The sequence below is a fragment of the Anneissia japonica genome, unplaced genomic scaffold (assembly GCF_011630105.1).
Source record: "Anneissia japonica isolate Jap-2015-1 unplaced genomic scaffold, ASM1163010v1 scaffold1829_len478734_cov173, whole genome shotgun sequence".
NCBI lineage: Eukaryota > Metazoa > Echinodermata > Crinoidea > Comatulida > Comatulidae > Anneissia > Anneissia japonica.
Window position 1 is genome coordinate 289389 of NW_022717183.1, and position 24720 is coordinate 314108.

The following is a 24720-nucleotide window of genomic DNA, read 5'->3' on the forward strand; positions in this document are numbered from 1 at the left end:
GAGTTCTACCCGATGGCTTACAACCTGCCTCTTATACACATCTAGATGCCTATACGAGACAGATGTTAGGATCTTTCAAATAGTTTATCTTTGTAGAATATATGACTGAAAATTTAAAGATTAGTGTTTTAAATATAAAAACGTTATTCTTTGAAAATGACTTCTGTTTTAATAATCAAATAGGCCCTAGGTGAAATTTGAATCACATAAGTTTACTTTATTTATAGATCATAATAATTGCGCAGTTGTGTCAGTAGCAGGAGTTAACATTGAGCTCAATGACACAGTGGCCAACGTACCTTGAATCCCCGCCAAAAAGTTACCGGATTAAGTAAACAATCCTTGACCGTCCAAATAAAGACCTAGCTCCTCCAATAATACATCGAATACGTTTTATAAACTTAATTATTTAACAATCCGTATTTCTTTTTCACTATTGTTGTTTTTCAGTTTTCAGGCTTGCCCTTACTAGAAACATAAACATCAAACAATGGCTACTTCAGGTTCTAATCATTTCCTCTGTTTCGTGACTCAATATTAAAAGCAGTTTAACTTGCGTTTCAAGTGCGTCTTAAAATGCTGCAGCAAAATAAACGGTTACAGTAATGATTTTATAGGAATACATTTTTTCGCACTCGTTCTTATTATTTAGAAATGTCTGTCACTGACTGTGCTCGACAGAAAAAAATCAAATCAATTAAAAGTTAAACAAATTGTTATGAACTTTATTGTATTAATAGTCAGCTTACTAATTTTGCTGTCCATTGTTCGGCATTCGACAAAGATTTTTCCCGTGCTGTATTTATAGTCCATTCCAGTAAATTGGCAGTCGTCGACCGACAACAATCAGTGATAGCGAAATCGTTTGTTTACAATGTTAGACAATGGTAATAGATTATGCAAAAGGGTCATAATGATAACAGTTGCTCAATTTGTGTTTCGAAATGTGTCGCTTCGATCTTTGATTTCATGCAGTATATTTACAAAGTCACTTTGAACATTATAGCTTCCATTGCGCAATGTTTCGTCATAGTGTATATTGTATCTGTGGTTTCGTATTTTGATTGATAGATTGATTGTGTAATACTCGGTACTGAGGGCCAAAGGTTACGCGTGCCTTGTTTGCAAACATGACTTCGACTACTATTGTACTTATTTATAGGTCACATGCTGTAACTATTTGATCGCATTGATGTTTGACCTAATTAAATTTCTCTTACAGTACCTGTACCAAATCCAGGTGATACGCAAGCGCCATCATGCACAGGTAAGACAATATACAGTAGATTAATACTTAATCAATAGTTATTAATTAATTCTCTTTAAGATTAAACATATTTTATCAGATTTTACCTATGACGAACAAAGGCCAGCCGAGTTAGATTGTGGCCCTCCTACCCCCCCCCCCCCCCCCCCCCCCCCCCCCCCCCCCCCCCCCCCCCCCCCCCCAACGTCCCTGAATTAGAAGAGAGGAATAACAATTTCCATCACATAAATTTATAATGTAAATGGTTTTTTTTTTAACCTATAGATAACCGATTTACTGAAGGCAAGAGCTACGTCTATTCTTACGAATCCGAATCAGTGACCGGAATCGTAGGAACAAGCGAACGCCTATCCGGACTAAAAATTGACTGTACGGTACAACTACAAGTGCCGGAACAGTGTGAATTTATCTTGACGTTACAGCAATGTACCCTCAAGGAACTAGACCCCGACGTGACGTCTTTCGACTGGTCCATCATGGAGGAGAAGAGCGCAGCTTTCAACAACGAAATGGTGAAATATCCCCTACTGTTCACTATGGATGGTGGAAAAATCACCGGTCTAGAAGCCCGCCAAGCTGAACCTCTGCATATTCTGAACGCAAAGAAGGGTATACTGAGTGCTTTCCAATTGGAGGTGGTTAATTCCACTAAGTCCATCACCGTAATGGAGGAGAACATTTTTGGAAACTGCTCAGTGGACATCAAACCTCACTACTCAGAAACGAAGGACCGCATTGACTACATCGTCACCGAAAAGGACCTGACCACGTGTATTCGCCCATCCAGGAATGTTCCAGTGCCAACTTTGGTTGAGACCATCACTAACTTTGTAAGTGTTGATAATGTTCACCGCTACTTATCGTTTTCATTATTTTTAGCTACACTTCTATGGCTATTGCAGTGAAGACGAAATGACTAGTAGACACATTATTTTCATTTCTGATGATTTTTCAATGAAAGGAGAACATATAATTTTCGATTAGTCTCGTAACATAATGAAAGTGTTATAATTTATGCAACGAACCCCTAGGGAACATACAAAAAAGTTTTGTAATGATCAAGCTGCTATCATTGCATTTGAAGCCAACTCAGCTACAGTAGATAGAGAGGGATAGAAAAGGAGAGAATGAACGTGAATATCAAACTTAACCGACCAATCAAAACAGGCCAGGATAACGCCTTTGGAAAACATACTTGCTGTTCCACAAACGCGCGTTTTTACGTATGTTTGCACTATCATACTGTGGGACCGTTTAGCCACTATAGCCAAAGTGGGGAGGGGGGTTATTGAAGTGGTCCCTTTCGTTAAATGTTTCACGATACTTTATTATCTATGTGTCTGTTTTCAAACTGTGTTATGGAATAATTTGATTTGATTCTCATATATTTTGCTTTCTATTTAGACTCTTGCAGACAAACTCTTTGATTCAAAGCAGTTCTGTAAACACAGCATCAAGAAGTCCCATGTTGACATGATTAAGTGTGATGAGCGACATTTGTTCCGCCCAATGAGCTACATGGACGCCAGTTTGCAAACCAACATTACAAAAGTCATCGTATTTCTGGATTCGACTAAGATGAACTCTAAACCAAAGATCGATAACAGTAAGTTAATAAAGAAATTTCTGGTAGGCCTATTACACGTGATGTTAGATTCAATCTAAGCAATGATAGGGGTGGCGCCAGGATTGGCCCGACGGGGTTTCCGAGGTTCCCGACGTGGGGCCGATGCCCCTACGAGGGGGCAAATTTCCTTGACGAGAGCAAAGTAGGCGTGGTTGAGAGTCCCTTAAAACATCTCTAAAGTGTGCAGGGGCGAAGCCTGCGTAAATTTTGAAAATTTAGGGGTAAAGGCGTATTTAATCGATTTTAGAGTCTACTATATGTAGAAAATACATATGATTTTTTTTCCGATGAATTGTGGCTTTTCTCCCCGACGGTGTGATGGAGGGGGGGGGGCTCTCGCCGACAGGTGGTTTCCTCGGCCCCCACTGACACCACCCCTGACCAATGACAAGATTAATATCAGATTTATTATCTGTAACATATCGAAGAAAAATTCCATTGTCTTATAAGTAGCGATCTTGAGTTTCGCAAAAGAACTCAGTGTACTTGACGGTGGTGATTATTATAAAGAAGAGTAACATACATATACATACTTCACATGTACACCAAATAAAAAAAAATCTATTCTGTTTGGCAGGAGACAGTCGCTCAACTGATTTAGTGTACGAATTTGAAGATGAGAAGTTTCCAGGAGTCGTTGGCGTAGATGGAGCCATTGAATCTCTGATGACACTTGTGGAGAGCACCGTAGATGAGGTCAAGATGGACACTCCACGCAGATTTACTGAATTCGTTGCCATACTTCGATCCCTGAGCAATGAAACACTTCATGAGTTCTACCCGATGGCTTACAACTGCTCCAAGTACAATGATAAATGTGCCGAAAACCTCTGGAAAGAAAAACTTGCCAGGTAAGCTCGAAAACAATACTACTGATCTTGTCGCATTTAGCAAATAGAAGATATTGCATTACATTCTAACGTCTATCGTTTGCATTATGAATTTCGTAATTCACCATACATTAGTTACACGCTTTTTGAAAATAGTTTGTTTATTTTGTACGACAGGCAGTACATTTACGATGGATTGAACCACTGTGTAACGCAATCCTGCTTCTCATTGATCAATACTATGATTGCCAATAAAGAGATTGACGGTATAATGGCCCAGAAGATGCTCTACACCATGGCCATGCAGCCTTACCCAACAGAAGTACTCATCCAAGAGACTCTTCGCATTTCCAAGGCCCTGCGCACACAATCATCAATCCTCACCCTTAGCACCATGGTGCACAACTACTGGGTCAACAACCAGGAAATAAGAGAACAGCGTAATGTAAGTAAAAACACCAGCATTTGTTTATTGCACCAGATGTTATTTATAAAATACCTGAAAACATATATTTAAAATATGTATTTTACATTTTAATTATAAAGAAAAAAAATCGATTAAATCTAATGTGATAAGTAGAAACTACCACCAATTTGCTAATGAGCTTGTACAAAGTTTCATCAAATCGTTAGCGTTTTTATTTTTTTTGTTTAACATTTATTAAATATTCTTTTTATTACTTTACAGCTTCCAGATGTATTGTACAATACTATAGAATTCCTCAAAGGCATCATCAACTACGATTGTACCGCTCAATCTAACGAGCTTGATACTGGAGTTAGTGCTGAGTCTAACCGCCAGATTCTCTTGGCCCTCAAAGCCATTGGCAATATTGGAGAACCAGTCCAGTTTTACGACAACGCCATCTTTGTTGACACTGACAAAATCATCAGTACTCTCTTCCGTTGTGCCAAGAATCCAGCAGCTCCACGCAACATCACGCTAGCCGCCATCCAAGCCTTCCGACGTCTCAACATCCGCACCGCTCAGCTTGAGCCTTTGAAGGAAATCTTGTCTAACACCAACATGGATGTTGAAATTCGCATTGCTACGTACTTGATGATTATGAGAAGTTCTCCAGCAAAAAGAGACCTCAAGGCAATCATTGACAACATGCGTGATGAGCCAGTTGATCAAATCAGAGCATTCATCGGATCTCATATTCAAAATGTACTCGAATCTGAAGAACCATCTCTACAGAGGTAAGCCTACATCCTAAACTTTGCAATTAATTTAGGAATAAAAGAAAATGTTATGAACATACTAAAATGTTATTGTTAGAAATTTATAATTTGTGTCCTCTACATGTTTTTCTATAGCCTCCGCTCCAAATTGCTCAAGATTCTTGTTGACGATCCTTTACCAGAGTACCCAAGGAACATTTTGAAATACTCACGCAACATCGAATTCTCAAAGGCTTTCCGTCTCCCATACATCAACAAGACCAGCTCATCTCAGTTTGAGAGCAACATTATCTACAACGCCAATGCATTCCTGCCACGTGCGGCCATGTTCAACACAACTTTGAATGTTCTTGGACGTAGCCTGTATATGGTTGAAGTTAGTATAGACTCCGATTTTTTTCCTCGTCATTGAATTATATCATATAAATGATAATATTATTATTAATAATAATTTTCATTATTATAAACATTACATAAATTGATACACCTCATGAATGAATGAATTAATTGGCCTTAATAGACGACCATTTCAAATATGGACAAGGCAAAAGGTTTACATTTTTTTTTTACAAAAGTTGAATATATTTCCTAATTGTTTACAAATTATTCGACCTTTCCTTCCTCATATTATATCCCTATCAACCTTACTTTTTTATGATATAATATTGATTTTATTTCCTGCTTTTAGTTTGGAATTGATATGCAAGGATATGAAAAGACTCTTGAGGCAATGTTTGGGCCACAAGGGTACTTCCCTGACGTTGTCTTGGAAAATATGTACAAGAAGAGCAAAGATCTACTGAAGTTCTTGAACGAAACTTACCAGAGGAAGAGTGTAGAGTATGGCCTCCCCGAAAAGATTGAACAACTCTCTGCCAAGGCTGATCAAGTCCTCGAAATGGCCCAACCATATTTGGACATGGCAAAACCATATATGGACATGGTCGAACCATATGTCAAGAAGGCAATAAAGAAGGGAGAACCAATCTATAAGGAAGCTAAAGCAATGGCTAAGCCAAGCATTAAGAAGATGAAGAGGAAGCTGATGAACCTTGCCGAATCTCTGCCAGAAACTAACGAACCAACAGAGGTAAGATTTCAAAAAACAATTAGAGTGGAATCGCTGTTTGGTAGTTACGGTATTTGCCCTTTAAACGTATATCAACAATAATTTAAATTCACAGGCTTTCTAGAAGTGGAACAAAAATGATCAGTATTCAGCTATTCAGTACATTTCCAACACATTCAAGAAGTTCATAATGAGCATAATTTGTTTGAGTACTATATTGCATTACACGGTTGACGACTGTTTATGACGATTTTGTTTTAATGTGTTTATTTTAGTCAACTGGTGAAGATCTCCTGCCCAACAACATCATGATGGAATTGGATAAAATGCACGCCAAGGTCTCCCACCTTCCCGAACCAAAATACATTTCCATCTACTTAAGAGCTTTTGAGAATGAGCTTGGATTCACAACCGTTGAGGAGATGCTGTCCATGATCCCAAGATTGAATGTCACCAACATCAAGAAGGTGAACATGCAAATGGTTGTCGATGTAATGAAGGATGTAAGTGATAAACCTATATACCGAACAACCAATCGATGAATACTTAAATCGTTAAAAAAATAAAACATTTGTTTTCACATCATTGAAAAGGCTGTTAATTAGCAATTTACATAAATTATGTCTTTAGATTTCCAAGAAACTTGCGGATGGAGTTGAAATTAATATGACCAAGAGCATGATACTTGTTCAACGTGATTGGGTCGTACCAACCAGCATGGGTATTCCAATGAATGTCTCCCTCAATGGCACAACCTCCATGGCTGTTCGCTCCCTATTCCGAATGAAGGTAGATGACATCAAGAAGCCAATGTTTATTGAGGGTAAATTTGCCCCGAGTGCTGCTGTCGAGGTTGCCGGAAAGATGGGTGTCACACTTCCCTTGTACGGAGAGACTGGTGTCTTGATTAACGCTACGGTTTACCACTCGTCCAGTATCGCTGGCAACGTAACCTATAAGAATGGACGTGTTCGATTCAACCTGAAGAACATCAAGGAACCAATGAACCTCTTCAACTTCTCCACCAACTTTTTCTTGGTTCGCCCAGACAATGTAGTTGAATATTTGCCAGGTGTTGAGAAAGACCGAAGCGAATATAAATTCTGTACAAACGTCTCACGTGTAGTGGCTGATGATCTGTGTCTTTCATTCGCATATCCCAATGCCAGTTACGCCTATGCTGCACGCTTCCCTCTGTCTGGACCAATGAGTTTCAACATCACGCTTGTGCCAACCGACAGGTATGTTAACTATTGCAATGATTTATAATATTTTGAATTTATTCTGTATTCTGTATATCTGTCCCTATTAACAGTATATAACGTGCAGTATAGTTATGCAACTACATTATTTCAATATACCTACTACTGTGCTACTTCATCAGTTAATAAAGTATTATATATGGTATATATAGTATTATTTTTAAATTTATATTTATATACCATTGTTTCTTTTAGTGTTGAAGCTTTTACAATGGAAGCATCTTTCAGAAGGGAGAAGACCAGTATTCCTAAGAAAGTATTCAGTTCAATTGGTAAATCATCCGTCAAACCTAGGCTGCTGAGAGACATTGTCCACTTCAACTTTTCTGCACCAGGTAAAGAACTAACCCGCAACATTTCTTCCCTCTTGGTGGTCGACTACCAAAAGACAGAAGTTCAATGGAACTTTACCGTCCCAGAGGTCAAGGCCTTCCGCATCTATGCCGGCATCCTGAACCTGACTGACAGCGAGAAGAACAGAGTTGGATACCATCTGACCTACAACATTTCTGCTGCAGAGATTTACAACGCTTCTAACTCTCTAACATTAGTCAGTGAATCTGATGAAATGAACACCAACTGCTCAATAATCTTTGACACCACTGTGATGGCATGGCGCCACACAATCCATGCCCAGTACCTTAACAACTCTGGCAACTGGATCGGTAGCCTCAATGAGACCTACTACTGGTAAGATATTAGCAAATTTACGTTACATAGTATTATTATATTTGTATTGAAATGTAATTTTTTGTTTGCATCATCACAATCATATTATCGTTTAAATCCTCATCTTGCTCTTGTATTCTACCACAATAATTTGCATATCGTATTAAATTCAACAGGGACAATGAGACTCCTCTTTACAAGCAGATTTTGTGGCCTTTCAATGACTATAGCATCAAAGCCGACAAGTTCAAAACTGCATACGTCCTCGTCAAGAGTTACGAACGTGAATGCGAAGAGGTTGGATGCAGCAAGAGACAACGTGTTTTTGAGACCAGCATGTTCAGACAGAACTTCACTCTAAACAACATCCACACTAAGAAACCAAAGAGCATTGTAAATACCCTCAATGTTACCTTTGCCAATGACAATTTGGTAAGTGAAATCTTGTCTCTATATATAATATTATCAGTATCTAATACCAACCAATAATAATCAGAGGCGTGACATTGAATTTGCAATTATACATTGGAAAATCGGCACAAAGGGCAACTTTATGCTACCTAGGAGTACACTTAGCCGTGTCGCCGTACCCAGCGCACGAATCTACATTTAATGAGCCATCCTATCAGGTATAATTTTCCTGGATAGAGGAAAGCAGATGTACTGTAGGTACAGGAAGCCTAAGGACACTTGCGAAATTCACTGCGAGAATAATATATTATATATGTTAAATTTACAATTATGTTTTATTGTCATTTTTGAATTTTTATCTATCTTGACATTTAAATTTCTAAAGGTTCTTCCAATTATGAACTTCACCACCCAATTGTTAAACAAAACCGAACTGGAGGTTGAGAAGTACGAAGTCACTATGAATGCTTCTCGCCATGAGCGTTATGCTGCCATCATTCACGACATCACCCGTATCCGTGGAGAATATAACCACTCTATTCGCTTTGTGTACTACAGCTTTGCTAAGCTGACCCTTCCCCAATTTAAAGAAGTCCTCGGCTATCCACTTGCCTTAGGTAAGTATATAGTTATTCAGTTTGAATCATGAGTTGAAAGTATAATTTGGTACTTAAAACATTGTATGTGGATCTAATGTAATCTAATTTCTTGAAGTTATTACGTCTTTAGTAGACTGTGTATCTATGTATGGAAAAATTGTAATTAGATTAAACAAATAATAAAATAACAGTTGCTATAGTAAATACATAAATAAAAACTTATACCAAAGAGTATAGAACTACAAGAGGTCCTGATTTTTAATGCACATAATGAAAATTCAAATACAGTTCGAAACGTGCCGTTTGAAGGACGCCGAATTCGTGTAGTACTTTTTGAATTAAGATTACGTTCCACCGAAAACAAGGGGGTACTCAAATATGAAATTACTTTTAAAATTCTGATAAATGAACTTCATTGTATAATGGATTTTTATATTAATTATCGTTATTATTATTGATTGTTGTTATATTATATTAAATGTTTTATATTTTTATTTAGATTATTATGGTGATGCACTTTACAGTATGGTCCCATCTTTCTTGAATACCACCATCGCCATCAGCCTGAGGAATGAGACTGCTACAATGGAGGAGGACATTAAACCACTTCGTCTTCTTGGATACGTCAACGTCACGTACCCCAACCCACTGAATCTTCACGAACAACAAAGTATCAGTGTTGTAGCTAAAATTGCGAATGATACAATTTATGAGGATAATGAACACAGCTACTGGCTGCATTTCAACACATCCGTACCACATCTTCAGGTAAGCCAATGCGGTAGTGCTTTTCCTGAGAAAGTACCATGATTAATTATATTTGAACTATTGTATTTTACTTTTCTTCTTTTGAAGGCCTAATAAAAAATGTCAGATTGATGAATTAGTTATTATTTTGGTTGATTAATTGGTTGGTTAATTGATTATTATTATTATTGATTTATTGATCACTCCATTGGTTCATTTCATGATTGATTGATTTCTTGATAAATTAATTGATTTCTTTTGATTTTGATTAGTTATGATTTAATACTTGATTAATTAATTACCTAATTTATTTACTTATTGAGTGTTTATAATTACTTAATTGAGGGATTGATTGATTTAACTGATTGATAGAATGAATGAATGATTGAACTGAATAATTCATGGGTTGAACTGACTTATTAATTTGTTTCTTGCTTGATCAATCGATTGGTTAAATTATTATTTAATCAAATATTATTTTATTGATTAATGTACATTTATTTTTTTTATGTCTATTCAGATTGGCATAATGAATGTACTATTTCAATTCAGTTGTATGAGATTTGATATAACTTTTAGAAATGATCATAATGTGTATAAATGCTTTTATTTGTGAAAGCCAACAGATTTAATTATGTAAGCAAAGATCGGGTGGTGTGCTAAAGACTTTGATAATTACAATTCTGAGTGCATGCTGTATTTATTACCTTAAGCAATTATTTTCATATCAGTTTGAAACAAGCTATCTGGCTGAAATCGTGAAGGGACAAGATGGTGTGGCATTTGGCCACAACTTTACTTTTGCGGACAAGAAAAGAGTACAGAATTGGAGCTTCGGTACCTTTGCCAACTGGATGCCACTTACTACGAATGTAACATGGGTCTCTAAGGTTTCAACCCCAGTTCTAAACATCAGCTATGACCATGTTCAATTTAAGAATGATGGTGGGTTCCAGTTGATCTTCAACGATACTGTTAACAACACTTTGACAAACTTCCTGAACCACACAGTTTACGGTATGTCTTTAAAAAATATTCGCTAATTTATTTGAAAATAAATACTTCAAAGTTGTTTAATTTGAATAGCTATTGAAATCAATCTTTTCTAACACTGTGTTATTTCCTACCTTTTTAGGACACTTTGAACTAAAACCAGAATTCATTTCTCTGAATGCTACTCTCTGGACAAAGATGTTGCAAATAAATGGCACCCATGTTTTGAGGAAGCAAGGACCAATTGTAGACTTCTCGTTGGAAAGTGTCCAGGACCGAGTTAGGTCTATGTATACTAAGGTTCGTGAAATGAATTTCAGAGCCCTCTACGAGGAAACCAAAGATGTGTCAAAGAAAATGATTGATTCCAGCTTCCATCTAACCAACGCCATCAACATCCAAACCCCAAGTGTTGCCAACATGACTTTTAACCACACGATGGGATTTGGAATTACAGGCTTAAATGATACTGTCAAGGTCAACGTAACTTGTGAAAAGTCAGGTCTTGGAGCCAACCTATTTACCAACTTCGCCTTAAACAAAACCAGCCTGAACACCTTGATTGTTGCTGAGAGCAAAAGCCCAATTCATTTGATGCAAGGAAACACATCTGTTGTACTGTTTAAGAGTGCACCAATGGAAATTGGTCTCGAGAGCTCATCACACATGGGCCTTAAATCTTCAAAGGGAAATGTCAGCCTTAATGGTACATTCTTCATTAACAACATGAAAAACCCATGGAGCTTCAAATCTGTCAACGGAACCCTGAAGTACAATATTTCATCTCCCATCTTTGGTGCCCAGCTGAACAGCACTGCGGTTCTGAGAAACTTTATCTCTCCCTTCCAATTTGAAAATATTACCGGCGCTATCACTCATAACCTCACTTCCAAGCTTGCCACATTGAATTCAGAGATGTCCCTTCTGTTGAATGATTTCATGTCTGTCTTCAACTTCACCAAGGTCAAAGGAGCCATGATGCATAACCTAACTTCTAAATGGGCCAATGCCTCTTCAGTATCTGATATTATTTTCCATGACTTCTCATCTCTGGTCAACTTTGTAGAAGTTAATGCTACTTCTGTGAACCAGATTGTCTCTAAGAATATCAACTTCAGTGGTAATGCAGCAGCTGTTCTAAGAAATTTCAAATCTGCCTTCAACTTCGAATTGGTGAATACAACAATGAATCATAACGTGTCCACAAATATTGGTAACATCACCCAAAACAGCAAAGTTATTTTATCTTCGTTTACAGATATACTTAGCTTTATTGAAGCAAATGCTACAACCGTCACCAAAGTGTCTTCTAAGTGGGTAAATGCCAACTCTTCCATGGACTTGATTGTTAAAAATGTACAGTCCCTATTCAACTTCAGCCTTGTAAATGGCACAATGAACCATAACGTAGTGAGTAAACTGGCCAATCTTACTTCAGTCAGTCAAGTTACTATGTCTGACTCTATTAATATGTGGGAATTCGATGAATTCAAGGCAAACACCAGTAACAAGCTTGCCTCCCGTTTGACAAATGTCAGTTCAGATATGGCACTGGTTTTGAAGAATTTCAGCTCCATCGTCAACTTTAGCTTAGTAACTGGCAATATGACACACTCAGTCGATTCCTACCTTGGCAGTCTTGATTCAAAGAGTCAACTGAACTTGGTTAACTTCACCAACCTTTTCCGTTTTGAGCATGTCAACGCAACTACGAAGACCAACATCACCTCACGATTGGCTAACATGACATCTGATATGTTGTTGTTGATGAAGAACTTCAGTTCTCCATTAGTATTTGAAGAGATTAATGGTACCGCAACAAACAATCTATCGTCAAGATGGGTGAATGTTGACTCTGAAATGAAATTGATCTTTGAGGACTTCTCCTCGCTGTTTAACTTCAGAAAGGTGAATTCAACTATGGTCCACAAGTTGCTTTCAAAATGGGTTAATGCTACATCAGTAAGTGGCATGACAATGCACAACTTTACTTCACCAGTCAGCTTCACTGAAGCTAACTTCACTAGCCATAACAACATCACATCTCGTGTTGCGAATCTAACAACAGAGACAGACCTTCACCTTCATGAATTTACATCCCTTTTCAACTTTAGAAAGATGGCAGGAAGCATGAAAAGCATCGCTTTTTCCAAGTGGCTGAATGCCACATCTGAGAGCTCTGTTCGTTTCAGCAATCACAGTTGTCTTTTCAAATTCGATGAAATCAAAGCAACCACCAACCAAAACGTTAGCTCTCCAGTTACCAACTTGACATTTAATACTTTATTGCATCTGCAAAACTTTAGGTCTATCTTCAACTTTGACAAGATTACAGGCGTGATAAAGCACCGTTTCGATTCCAGATATTTGAATGCTACATCAATTAGCTCTGGAATTGTCAGTAACCATACAAACTTGTTTACCTTTGAAGAAATTAATGTCACTACCACTGACATTGTGAATTCCCGTTGGGTTAACCTTACCGCTGATTCGGTATTACGTCTGCAAAACTTCCGGTCTATTTTCAACTTTTCGAAAGTAAATAGAACGGTTGTATACAATTTCTTATCGAGATACCTCAATCTCACCTCAAACAGTTCTGGTATCATCAGTAACCATGTTGGGTTGTTCAGATTTGAGGAAATCAGTGGCACAAGCTCAAACGTGATTTACTCCGGGTATACTAACCTAACATCTGATGTTGTTCTAAAATTGCAAAACTTCAGCTCAATTTTCAATTTTACCAAGGTACATGGAACTGCCGATCACAAAATAGACAGCAAATTAGTAAACGCTACTTCAAATAGTAGTATGATCTTCCACAACTTCACTTCTCTATTCAACTTCTCTGAAGTGAACACTACATCCTTGAACACAGTTAACTCAAGCATAGTGAATCTTACTTCTGAAGTTGCTGCTAAACTAAAGAACTTTAGGTCAATATTTAATTTTGACGTCATCAGTGGACTTACCCGCCAGAGTCTTCGCTCAAGGCACGTAAACGTTACTACCAATAACACCATGATTGTCAATAACCATGAGGCTCTGTTTAAATTTGAAGAAATAAATGCATCCATTGCCAACAATCTTACAGTGATGTCGACAAACCTTACATCTTCAGCGCTTATGCGTCTTGAAAACTTCCGATCAATATTTTGCTTTGTCAAATCTGCTGTTTCTGGTAACATCACTCTTGCATCTAAGATAGCTAATGCAACTTCAACCAACACTTTTATTGTAAATCAACACCATAAGCTATTCAATTTTGATGACATCAGTGCCATCACAGACAGCAGAGTGAAGATGCTCTCAACTAATCTGACATCCAGAATGTTCTTTGGACTAAACAAATTTAAATCTATCTTCAGCTTCAACAAGATCATGAGTGGCAGCAACATCATCATTGAATCAAGATTACTGAATGGGACATCCAACAGTTCCATGGTGGTATCTAACCATCCTTCCTTGTTTGTATTTGATGAAGCTAATGTAACAACTTCTAACAAAATAGAATTTTTTTCCACCATGTTGGATTCTGATATGTTATTACAAATGAACAAATCTAGATCTTTCCTCAATTTCAAGAACTTTTTGACTGCGGCTAACCATGGTCTTAAATCCCAGTGGATCAACGCCACATCCAATAGCTCAATGCAGATTGAGGACCACAGACGACTTTTTGCTTTTAATGGTGCTACTGCAGAAACTGTCAACAAAATTAACTCATCCTTGATGAATGTCACTTCTGAGGCTGTTATACGTCTTACAGATTTCAACAAAGTGTACAAGTTTGAAAAAGTGAATGGAACCATGAGACACATTGTTTCTACACCAATCCTCAACATCTCCTCTGAAAGTGTTGTCATTCTTAGCAAATTCAAATACCTTTTCAAATTCGACGAAGCCAATGCAACTACCTCAAATAGGATTTCATCCTATCTTGGCAATGTAACAACCTTTGCTGGATGGAGAAGAAGAGACTCTGATAGTATGTTTAAATTCGACCACATGAATACTACCATGACCATGAATGTATCTCTTCCAGTGTTTGTTGTAGCCACCAATGCTACCACAGATTTCGTCAACTTCAGAGGCATTTTCGACTTTGATAAGGTCAATGGATCTTCGAACCTTATATGGGACAAGTGTTCTTTCATGAACAGCACCGGTAGAGCAGAATTTGCGATGAATGATTTCCATAGCCTTTTTAACTTTACTAAGGCTAATACTTCAGTTTATTACAGCACAAAAACCAAAATTGGCCAATTTACCTCTCTTACTCGTGGTGGTCTAAGTGGGTTCCGAACACCTTTCAAGTTCAACCGTGTTTGTATGGATACTAAAAATATTCTTACCACTCCATTAGTTGTGTTCCACCAAGAGACTGGATTAACATTGACAAATTCCACAAAGTTCCTCAAATTTGATCGTTTCAATGTTACAGGCAGGTTCAACCTGAATTCCAGTCTTGTCAACCTTACAAGTCTTGATACTTTTGCAGTCCAGAACATGTCTAGCCTTCTTAATTTCTCCCAAATCACCATGAACAGGCAATACGATGTGAAGAGCTGTCTAACTAACATCACTTTGAAAGATGGAATTGAACTGCACAATTTCACCAGTCTGTTTAATTTCTCAAGAATTAATACAACTATGGACTACAGAGTTGTAACTCCATTTACTAATGCTAGCTGGATTAGTGCTGTAGAGTTGAAGAACTTCACCAGCTTTTTGAACTTCAGTCTCATCAATGCAAACGCGACTGTCAACTTGTCTTCAAATCTTGCCACTTTTGATCACTTCAGCGGTTTGACTTTACACAACTTTTCCGGCAGCGTGCTTAGGTTCAGGCTGATCAATGGAAACATGAGGAACCAGATCAAGACACAATTGGCAAATCTATCCACCGAATCTACCGTCACCCTAACGAACTTTAGTTCGTTCTTCAACTTTGAGAATGCGAATGCCAGAATGTCTTACAACCTCTCCACTCCTGTTGTCAACAGCACTCTGGAAACTAAGACGGATCTATTCAACTTCATCAGCTGGAAAGACTTTAGCCACATTAACATTAGTCACAACTTCACCTTTGTGACAAAGATGATTAACACTACTGCAACAAACACAATGCACATGATCAAGTGGACTGCATACCAACAAAAACTCTCTGTCAACGTCTCCAGCCCAGTAGCAGAAATGTTACTTTTACAGACAAGCGACAACCAATCTGTATACATCACAGTTTCATCACCAAAACATGGCTCATTGTTTTTCCTCGGAAAGATAAGTGATGATGGCAAACTGATGAACATGACAGTCTATCACATGACAACCGTAAGTTATAAGTTAGTTTATGTAAAGCATTTTTCTAGATGGGAATCGGTTGGGTCGTTATTTATTCCCTAACAGCAAATGAATTGTTAGTTAAAATACTCTGTTTTTTTAAACCTTTGTTTTAATAATATATATATTTTTAGGTTGACAAGTTGAACGTGACGGACCTACAGTGGCTATTGATGTTAAACCAAAGCAATGTCATCTACAGCAACTTTAGCTGGAACCCAGCTTTAGTTGATGGTGCTTTTAACCTTACCAATGATCTTATTGTTACCGCCGTCAACATCACCATGACAGCTGTTAATCAGACTAAGAACTACACACACCATGTTGTCAATGTCACCAGGACCTATATAGACGAACAAGTCCGCAGACTGAACGAAACTTATCAGAACATTGATGTTATCACCGCTGACCTTATTGTACGAGTCCGTGAGGAGACCAACAAGACTATTCTAAAGGTGAAAGATTATGCTATTCAGCAGTGGAGAAATGCTAAGGAATTCGATTATGACGATCTCTGGTTTAGGACCGTTGAAGAATACAAACGAGTAAAGAAAGATTTGAAAGAGAAGTATGCTGAACTCAAGATAGAATACAACAACATGAAGACTAAGGCACTTGAAAAATATGAAGATCTTAAAGAAAAGACCAAAGAACTAGTAGTTAAGATTAAAGAAATTCTCAAAAACGAGGAGCACCTGATCAACCGTCTTCCAATGAGGTTTGTCAATTTCAAAATATATTAAATCAAATACTGACTGGTATTGCTGGCTAATGTGTCGACGTGACCACCATAGATTCTGTCTGCCGAAGGAAAAAAAATTATTATATCACCGATTATAAAGATCTAGTTGTGCAAATTGGGGTCATTATAAAGAACATTTAATTAACTATTGTTTTAATAAGATAATTATTTAACGTATGATTTAAATTCTAGTCAATTGATATTGTATGGCTAAAATGCAAATCTGTTAATATGCCATAATACAGTACCGTACATCATATTTCACTAAATGAGAATTAATGTATTTACTTGGTTCTTGTAGGTATTTCGAGAAGACCATCTTTGAGATCATCCAGGTTATTACGAATTACAATGAAATAATTGCGAAGATTGAGACAATATTGAAGGACAAAGATCATCTAATCAACCGCCTTCCAATGAGGTATCACTTTCTTTCTTAAGCAAATGATGGTTTTTTGAATTGTGCATAATATTAATACATATCTCTCAATACGCCTCGACACATTAAGCACTTTAAAAACTTGATCTCAAGATTTTATAAAATGTGTTATATAAATACCGATCATTAATTATTTATATTTAACTAATTTTAACTGGATCTTTGCAGGTATTTCAAAAAGTCTATATATGAGATCATCCAAAGTTCGAAGAAGCTCATTGAGAAGAAAATGAAAAAGTTGCAGGAAGAAGTCAAGGTACTAAAAACGAAGGCCCTAGAGAAGACTAAAATCTACATTGCCTACCTCAAAGACAAGTATACGGAATTAAAAAAGATGTATGATGAATTCGACCGAGAGGAGTTTGTAGCACGTGTAAGAGAGATTGTAGATGAACTTTCTGTTAAAGCCCGTGACCTGTATAAGAAGGTTTTAAAGAAAGCCACACGTGTTATTGAAGACGCAAAGGAAAAACTCGACATTGCCATTGATGAAGCAAAGGTGAAACTTGAAAAAGTAATTGATGAAGTTGTAGAAATGTCCAAAAACGAATCCAACACCGTCAACAGCTTGACCCTCAGATACTTGAACCGCACTGTCTACACCATTGCTCAAGAACTTGTTGCTATCTACAAAGATCAATATGCTGCAGCTATGGTAAAGTTTGACATATACAAGGAAAAAGCAGAAGAATTGCTGGTTAAGCTTATTGATGAGACTGTTGTCATGTCACTAAACGAGTCTTTACTTATCAACAAGTATGCTTTGAAATATACTGGCCGCAATATTAACCAAGTAAGATATATTTCCATTCCTCTTATGTATATTTATAGATCCCTGTTTTGATTTAAAATAATAGATTACTTAACCAATTTGACAAGTGTATGAATTGCAACTGAATATATTTAATCTGCAAATCGAAGGTTACGTTGAGAGTCAAAAAGAAAATACATACCATAGGCCTATAAGTGACATTACCATAAAATTTTATGAATTAATTTTTTTTAAATTTTGTATCGTTAGATGTTTATTTATTTATTTAACCATATATCTTGTTTGTAGCTTGTGAAGGAAAGCATTGAAAACCTGACTAAACTTGTCGAACAGATGAACGAGACGGCATTGGAAATGTACCAAGATGCCAAGGTTAAGTATGTCGATTACAAAGCCAAGGCATTGGAAATGTACGAAGAGTACAAATTAAAGGCAACGGAGAAGTACGATGAATACAAGATCAAGGCAGTCGAAAAGTACAAAGAGCTCCGTGAGCGTCTCCAGGAATTATACGAGGCATTGAAGATTAAATGTCAGGAATATTACGACTATGCACAGAATAAAACCCTTGAATTGAAAGAAAAGTTGAGTGAATTAAAGGAGAAATTTAAGAACCAGCCACTAAACACATCTGTCAGGGAAACCATGGAATATGTTGAAGAAGTTGCAGAGAAGCTTAGGGTCAAAGTTGATGAGTTGACTACTGAGATGATCCAGTTCTACGAAGAAAACATCACTGAAGAAAACATTCTGAAATTCAGAAGAGATGCAGAGAAATACATCGAGGAAACAATTCAACCACTCATAAGCAAACTCGAAAATATCACCGAAGATGTTTCAATGAAGACAATGAAAGTTCTTGAAAATCAGGGAGTCCTGGAACTTACTGGAAAGTTTGTAGAGAAGACCCGTGAATATTTAAATGCTACTCGTGCGTTAAACATGAAGGCTATACAGTCTGCTCAAACAGCCATTAATATCTCTCGAGAAAGTGTAGAATCATTCATTGAATACCTCAACAACACTTTGCCAGGTAAACAATTTGGATTATAATAAAATTTATAGAGTACTTTGTCGTTATGTCACAGTACCCTGTGACGCTGCTTTGTTACAACCAAGCAGCTGTTACAGTACAGCTGCTCTAACAATAGGATACGATTTCAAAAGCGTATCAAATCCTAATCATTTCCGTATAAAAACATGAAAGCCTACTATTTCATTTTATTTGTTTTTTAAATTTATTTTGTCACCCGTCAAACAATTCGAAAAACATCATTATACACACAAGTATACCCTTTGTAAAAGAATAAACGAAATGCAAACTTACTATTTTTTCTCCCCCGCCCGCACCCCCGTGAGGAGTAAGGCATCAACATGAATAAACTCATAAGAACATAAAAAACCAATGATATTTGATTTCAATATGATATACTGGTAGTTAGTAATGAAGGATAATGAACTTAATTATTGTTGATTTTATGCCACTTGGTTACAGTATACATATTATTACCAATAATAAATATTCGGTTTCTTTTTTAGGATGGATTTACAGATACTATGAAATTAACCAGATTCCACGTCGTGTATGGGATACTGCTGTTGAAGTTGCTCAAGTAAAGATGGAACAGATTCCTGTGTTGATTCGTATGACCCCAGAACTCACCCTCAACCTTACCCGCTCTACAATAAGCTATAGCTTGAACAGCATTGGACAAGTTGGGGAGCACAGCTTTTCCATGAACATCTCTCATCCACTCAACTATACCAGCTTCTACAAGGCACCGACATTTACCAACAAGCAGTGGGATATGATTTTCAGGGCACAGAATAAAACTAAAGAGGCCATCAACCAGGTTATTTTGTACTACAATGAAACACGACAATACTTTAACGAAACATATCCACTTCTCATTGAATGGGTCAAGGAACAAGAACCTATCCTCCGTGAAAAATATGAAAAGATTCGTGACAAAGTAGAGATTCTTCGTGACCAGGCTATTGAAAAGTATGATGAATGGAAGCTAAAAACACAGACGAAATATGATGAATTGAAAGTGAAGGTAGACGAAATGATAAAAGAAACCAAAGTAAAGTATGAAGAAATAAAAGAAAAAGCTAAGTTAAAGTACAATGAGATAAAGGAAAAGGTTGAGTTGAAGTACAAAGAGTATTATCCAAAAGTTGTTGAAGAATGCAAGAGAATTTATGGTGTGGTCCGCAAGGAACTTCCTAACTGGAGGACACACCTAAAAACTGCTTACAACGTCACCAAAGAAGAACTGAAGATCCTACAAGAATTGTTTGTTGAAGAATGCAAGCGAATCTCAACTGAGGCTGGTGTTAAATACGAACAACTTCAAGACAAGTACAATGAACTCAAACCTGTCGTTAAGGACAAAGTCAGCGAAATCATGAAGGCTGTCAAAACCAAGCTTGAAAAGTTAAAATTGAAATTAAAGGATAACTACAAGAAACTGATTGCTCTTATCAGGAAGGAATTTCCAAACTGGAGGGAACATCTTAACAAGCTTACCGACAAAATGTATCTGAAGTTTGATGAGTTGATCGTCAAGGCTATTGAATTGATTGAAAAGATCAAGGAAAAGATTCCAGAAATTGAGGAAAAATTGGACGAATTGGTGTCTCGAGTAAAGGCTCTTACACCAGACTACATCAAAAATAACCTACATGAAATTATTGAGTACATCAAGGAAGCTATCAAGTACTTGGAAGAAAAGATCCAAAACATTGAGTATCCTCAACTACCAAGCCTCCCAGCATTCACCGACATCATTCCACCATTCCAAAGTAAGTAGCTCTGATTTTTACCTACTTAATAAACTTTACTTTAGCCAGGTGTTACTTTAATTTTTTTTTACTCACTAATAAGTTAATTCATGATACCATTTTTCCAGATTCTAAGTTGCAATGGTTTTTTTCTTGTGCTTTTTTCTAGGCACTGGCATGATCTTTGGACCACTTCACGTATACACATTCGACCAAAAAAGATACGAGTTTCCAGGATACAAAGGAGATGGATGCACATACGTTTTAGCAAGTGACTTTGTGGACCGCAACTTCACCATCGTCAGCACACAAGATACAGTTACACTCCTCATCCAGGAGATGAGCATCAAAGTCAACAGCGAAAATAAGGTGCAGATAAATGGAAGAAATGAGATTCAAGAGCTACCATACCAGTCATCTGGTAAAGAAGTTACGATTGTTAGAAATGGACAATGGGTAGAAATTTCCACAACTTATGGTCTTGACATTAAATGTGACGCTATGTATGCAATCTGTCTTTTCAACGCTAGCCACTGGTACTACAACAAGACGCTTGGCCTCCTCGGAACTTTAAACGAAGAAAAACATTTTGATATGCGCAAACCAGATGGTAACGTCGCCCGTGATCTTACTGACTTTGCCAACTCATATGAAGTAAGTGGATCTACTAAATGCAAGATCATACCAAGCCGTGATGAAATCTTCAGCCAAGGTCCAAGAGATTGCACCGCAGAACCAAGCCGACAGTGTAAATTCCTTTTTACTGATCAGGACTCTCCATTCGCCAAATGCTTCGATACAGTCAACGTCACTGAATTTATAACACTCTGCGAAGAGGAAACTAAGTGTTATCCACAACTTGATGAGGCTATCTGCAATGCAACTGTTTCATATGTTGAAATGTGCCGCAGCCGTGGTAGACACATTGAGCATGCTCAGAAATGCAGTAAGTTTCTTTAAAAAAAAACAGATTGGAACTAATATTCAAGTACTGTATATACAAATATGAAGGAGAATTACCTATCACCATTTTTGACAACTAAGGTGATCTTTCGTGAATCCTATATATCATATTTCGATTGGAGTTAAAAAAATATATGCCCTTTTAACATTTAAATCTCTGTGGTAATTAATGAAACCTTATGGTAATGGCAATTGACAATGTAGTACTAACTTTTTAAAAAATCTTTTTAAACTGCATCTTTTCTTCTATGTCTGAATCACCCACCATTTTATGAGATTTGCTGATATTTGTTTTTAACTAGCAATGGACTGATATGTTGTTATTCTATCAAATTTAGACAAGTGTGGTGACAAGGTCATTGGCGAAATCTGGGAAACGAAGAGCACCCGCTCTGCTGACATCGTCATGATTGTCTCAGAAAACAGAAGAATGGTAGAAAATCACGACATTGTCCAGGCGCTTACACAGATCGTTGAAACGACAGACAAAACCTTGAAGAAAGCCAGCATCAATGACAACAGATTTTCACTTGTAGCTTTCGGTGGAGCCGATATTCACAAAAACGCTCATCAGCATACCATCAATGGAAAGACCTTTGCTAGCTCTTCCGATTTCATCAGTGGGGCACAGGGCCTGGCATTCTTTGGTGATTATGAGACTGAGAGTTTGGAAGCCCTGAAACTTGCCACAGAGCTTGAACTTCGTGAAGAAGCCACCAAGATCTTTATTCTGGTCGTTGAAGAGGAGACTGAAGTAAGTTTTTGCAGAAATTAACTTAGGCTTAAGTTGGAAGAAACCATGTACTAATATATTCTGAATTGATGATTGTGAACGTGAGAATGATATTTCTAAAAAGTAGGGAGCACGAAAAAGGAAAAAATTAATATGTAACTTTAAATGACTAATGATGTAAACTCTTGACATATTTAGGCTGAGATTGAAGAGCAGTTGTTCATCCAATCGCTTCTGGAAAAGAATGGTATCACCCTCAATGTCATCTCATCATACGAAATCTTAAAGAAGACAAAGACAAGCAAGAACATCGTTGGAATTAACTGGGATGGCCGAGCCATTATGACATCCAAGTCCGAAAAAGACATCTCCACCAAGCTAGATATACCGAGAGGCAGTTATGCCAAACTGGCCAAGGCATCCAAGGGTAAGTCTCAATTGACGAATCATCTGATTTATTAACATATTTCACATTTGTGTTTTGCTTTTAACAGAACATTGGTAATACAGGCTGTATATATGATATAAAATTATGTATTATATTATATATATTTATATATGTCTATTGAATGGAGTTAGCCGTTAACACTGTTGAATAAATTTAATATAAATCATCAAAGGTACATATACACAGAGCACTGTATATGTACCTTTGATGATTTATATTATATATATGTCTATATATATCTGTCTCTTATATGTTTCACAAACTTTTTGCACAGGAATGTACAGGAATGTAAAGGGTGAAGTTGGAGAATGGAATGTAAATTGTGAAGTTTGAGAATGGAATGTAGATATTGTTATCTCTATGAACAAATATGGGAACAACATAAAAAAAATTAAATATTGCTCTTTTAAGTAAGAGAAAATGTTTCTGTTGTTTCACAAACTTTTTGCACAGGAATGTACAGGAATGTAAAGGGTGAAGTTGGAGAATGGAATGTAAATTGTGAAGTTTGAGAATGGAATGTAGATATTGTTATCTCTATGAACAAATATGGGAACAACATAAAAAAAATTAAATATTGCTCTTTTAAGTAAGAGAAAATGTTTCTGTTGTTTCACAAACTTTTTGCACAGGAATGTACAGGAATGTAAAGGGTGAAGTTGGAGAATGGAATGTAAATTGTGAAGTTTGAGAATGGAATGTAGATATTGTTATCTCTATGAACAAATATGGGAACAACATAAAAAAAATTAAATATTGCTCTTTTAAGTAAGAGAAAATGTTTCTGTTGTTTCACAAACTTTTTGCACAGGAATGTACAGGAATGTAAAGGGTGAAGTTGGAGAATGGAATGTAAATTGTGAAGTTTGAGAATGGAATGTAGATATTGTTATCTCTATGAACAAATATGGGAACAACATAAAAAAAATTAAATATTGCTCTTTTAAGTAAGAGAAAATGTTTCTGTTGTTTCACAAACTTTTTGCACAGGAATGTACAGGAATGTAAAGGGTGAAGTTGGAGAATGGAATGTAAATTGTGAAGTTTGAGAATGGAATGTAGATATTGTTATCTCTATGAACAAATATGGGAACAACATAAAAAAAATTAAATATTGCTCTTTTAAGTAAGAGAAAATGTTTCTGTTGTTTCACAAACTTTTTGCACAGGAATGTACAGGAATGTAAAGGGTGAAGTTGGAGAATGGAATGTAAATTGTGAAGTTTGAGAATGGAATGTAGATATTGTTATCTCTATGAACAAATATGGGAACAACATAAAAAAAATTAAATATTGCTCTTTTAAGTAAGAGAAAATGTTTCTGTTGTTTCACAAACTTTTTGCACAGGAATGTACAGGAATGTAAAGGGTGAAGTTGGAGAATGGAATGTAAATTGTGAAGTTTGAGAATGGAATGTAGATATTGTTATCTCTATGAACAAATATGGGAACAACATAAAAATATTAAATATTGCTTTTTTAAGTAAGAGAAAATGTTTCTGTTGTTCCACAAATTTTTTGCACAGGAAGGCCACTTATACAGTGGATATCGAAAGAATTATACAGATTTACAAAAGAACCCCCCCTCAGAACTGTCAATGTACCAGTACAATAGAAACATTTGTTTATTACTGCATCAAAAAATAGCCAAGCAATACTGTAGAGCCTCAATTAGAAGCCCCATGGGCTTAAGCTTGAGAAGAAGCCGATTACCCCTTTTCAGCTTGCAAAAGTAATTTCAAAAAGAAGCCCATGGGCTTCTAGCTGTCTCTTATACACATCTAGATGTGTATAAGAGACAGTATATATACTGTGTATCTTGAGGAAAATGCAA

General features: G+C 36.7%; 1 protein-coding gene across 1 annotated transcript; it reads left to right on the forward strand.

Moving 5' to 3' along the window:
• The first annotated feature begins 1189 nt into the window (after positions 1 to 1189).
• LOC117110129 lies at positions 1190 to 22915 on the forward strand. Its single transcript, XM_033252730.1, has 24 exons — positions 1190 to 1267; positions 1532 to 2097; positions 2672 to 2873; positions 3472 to 3745; positions 3902 to 4169; positions 4413 to 4927; positions 5045 to 5285; positions 5598 to 5999; positions 6254 to 6481; positions 6609 to 7219; positions 7436 to 7930; positions 8086 to 8341; positions 8706 to 8937; positions 9419 to 9687; positions 10398 to 10683; positions 10802 to 15993; positions 16137 to 16720; positions 17046 to 17165; positions 17352 to 17976; positions 18244 to 18988; positions 19495 to 20763; positions 20912 to 21688; positions 22044 to 22459; positions 22637 to 22915. Exons 2-24 carry the CDS (start codon positions 1744 to 1746, stop codon positions 22898 to 22900), a joined length of 14625 nt encoding a protein of 4874 aa, XP_033108621.1. The 5' UTR covers positions 1190 to 1267; positions 1532 to 1743; the 3' UTR covers positions 22901 to 22915.
• Positions 22916 to 24720: the final 1805 nt, after the last annotated feature.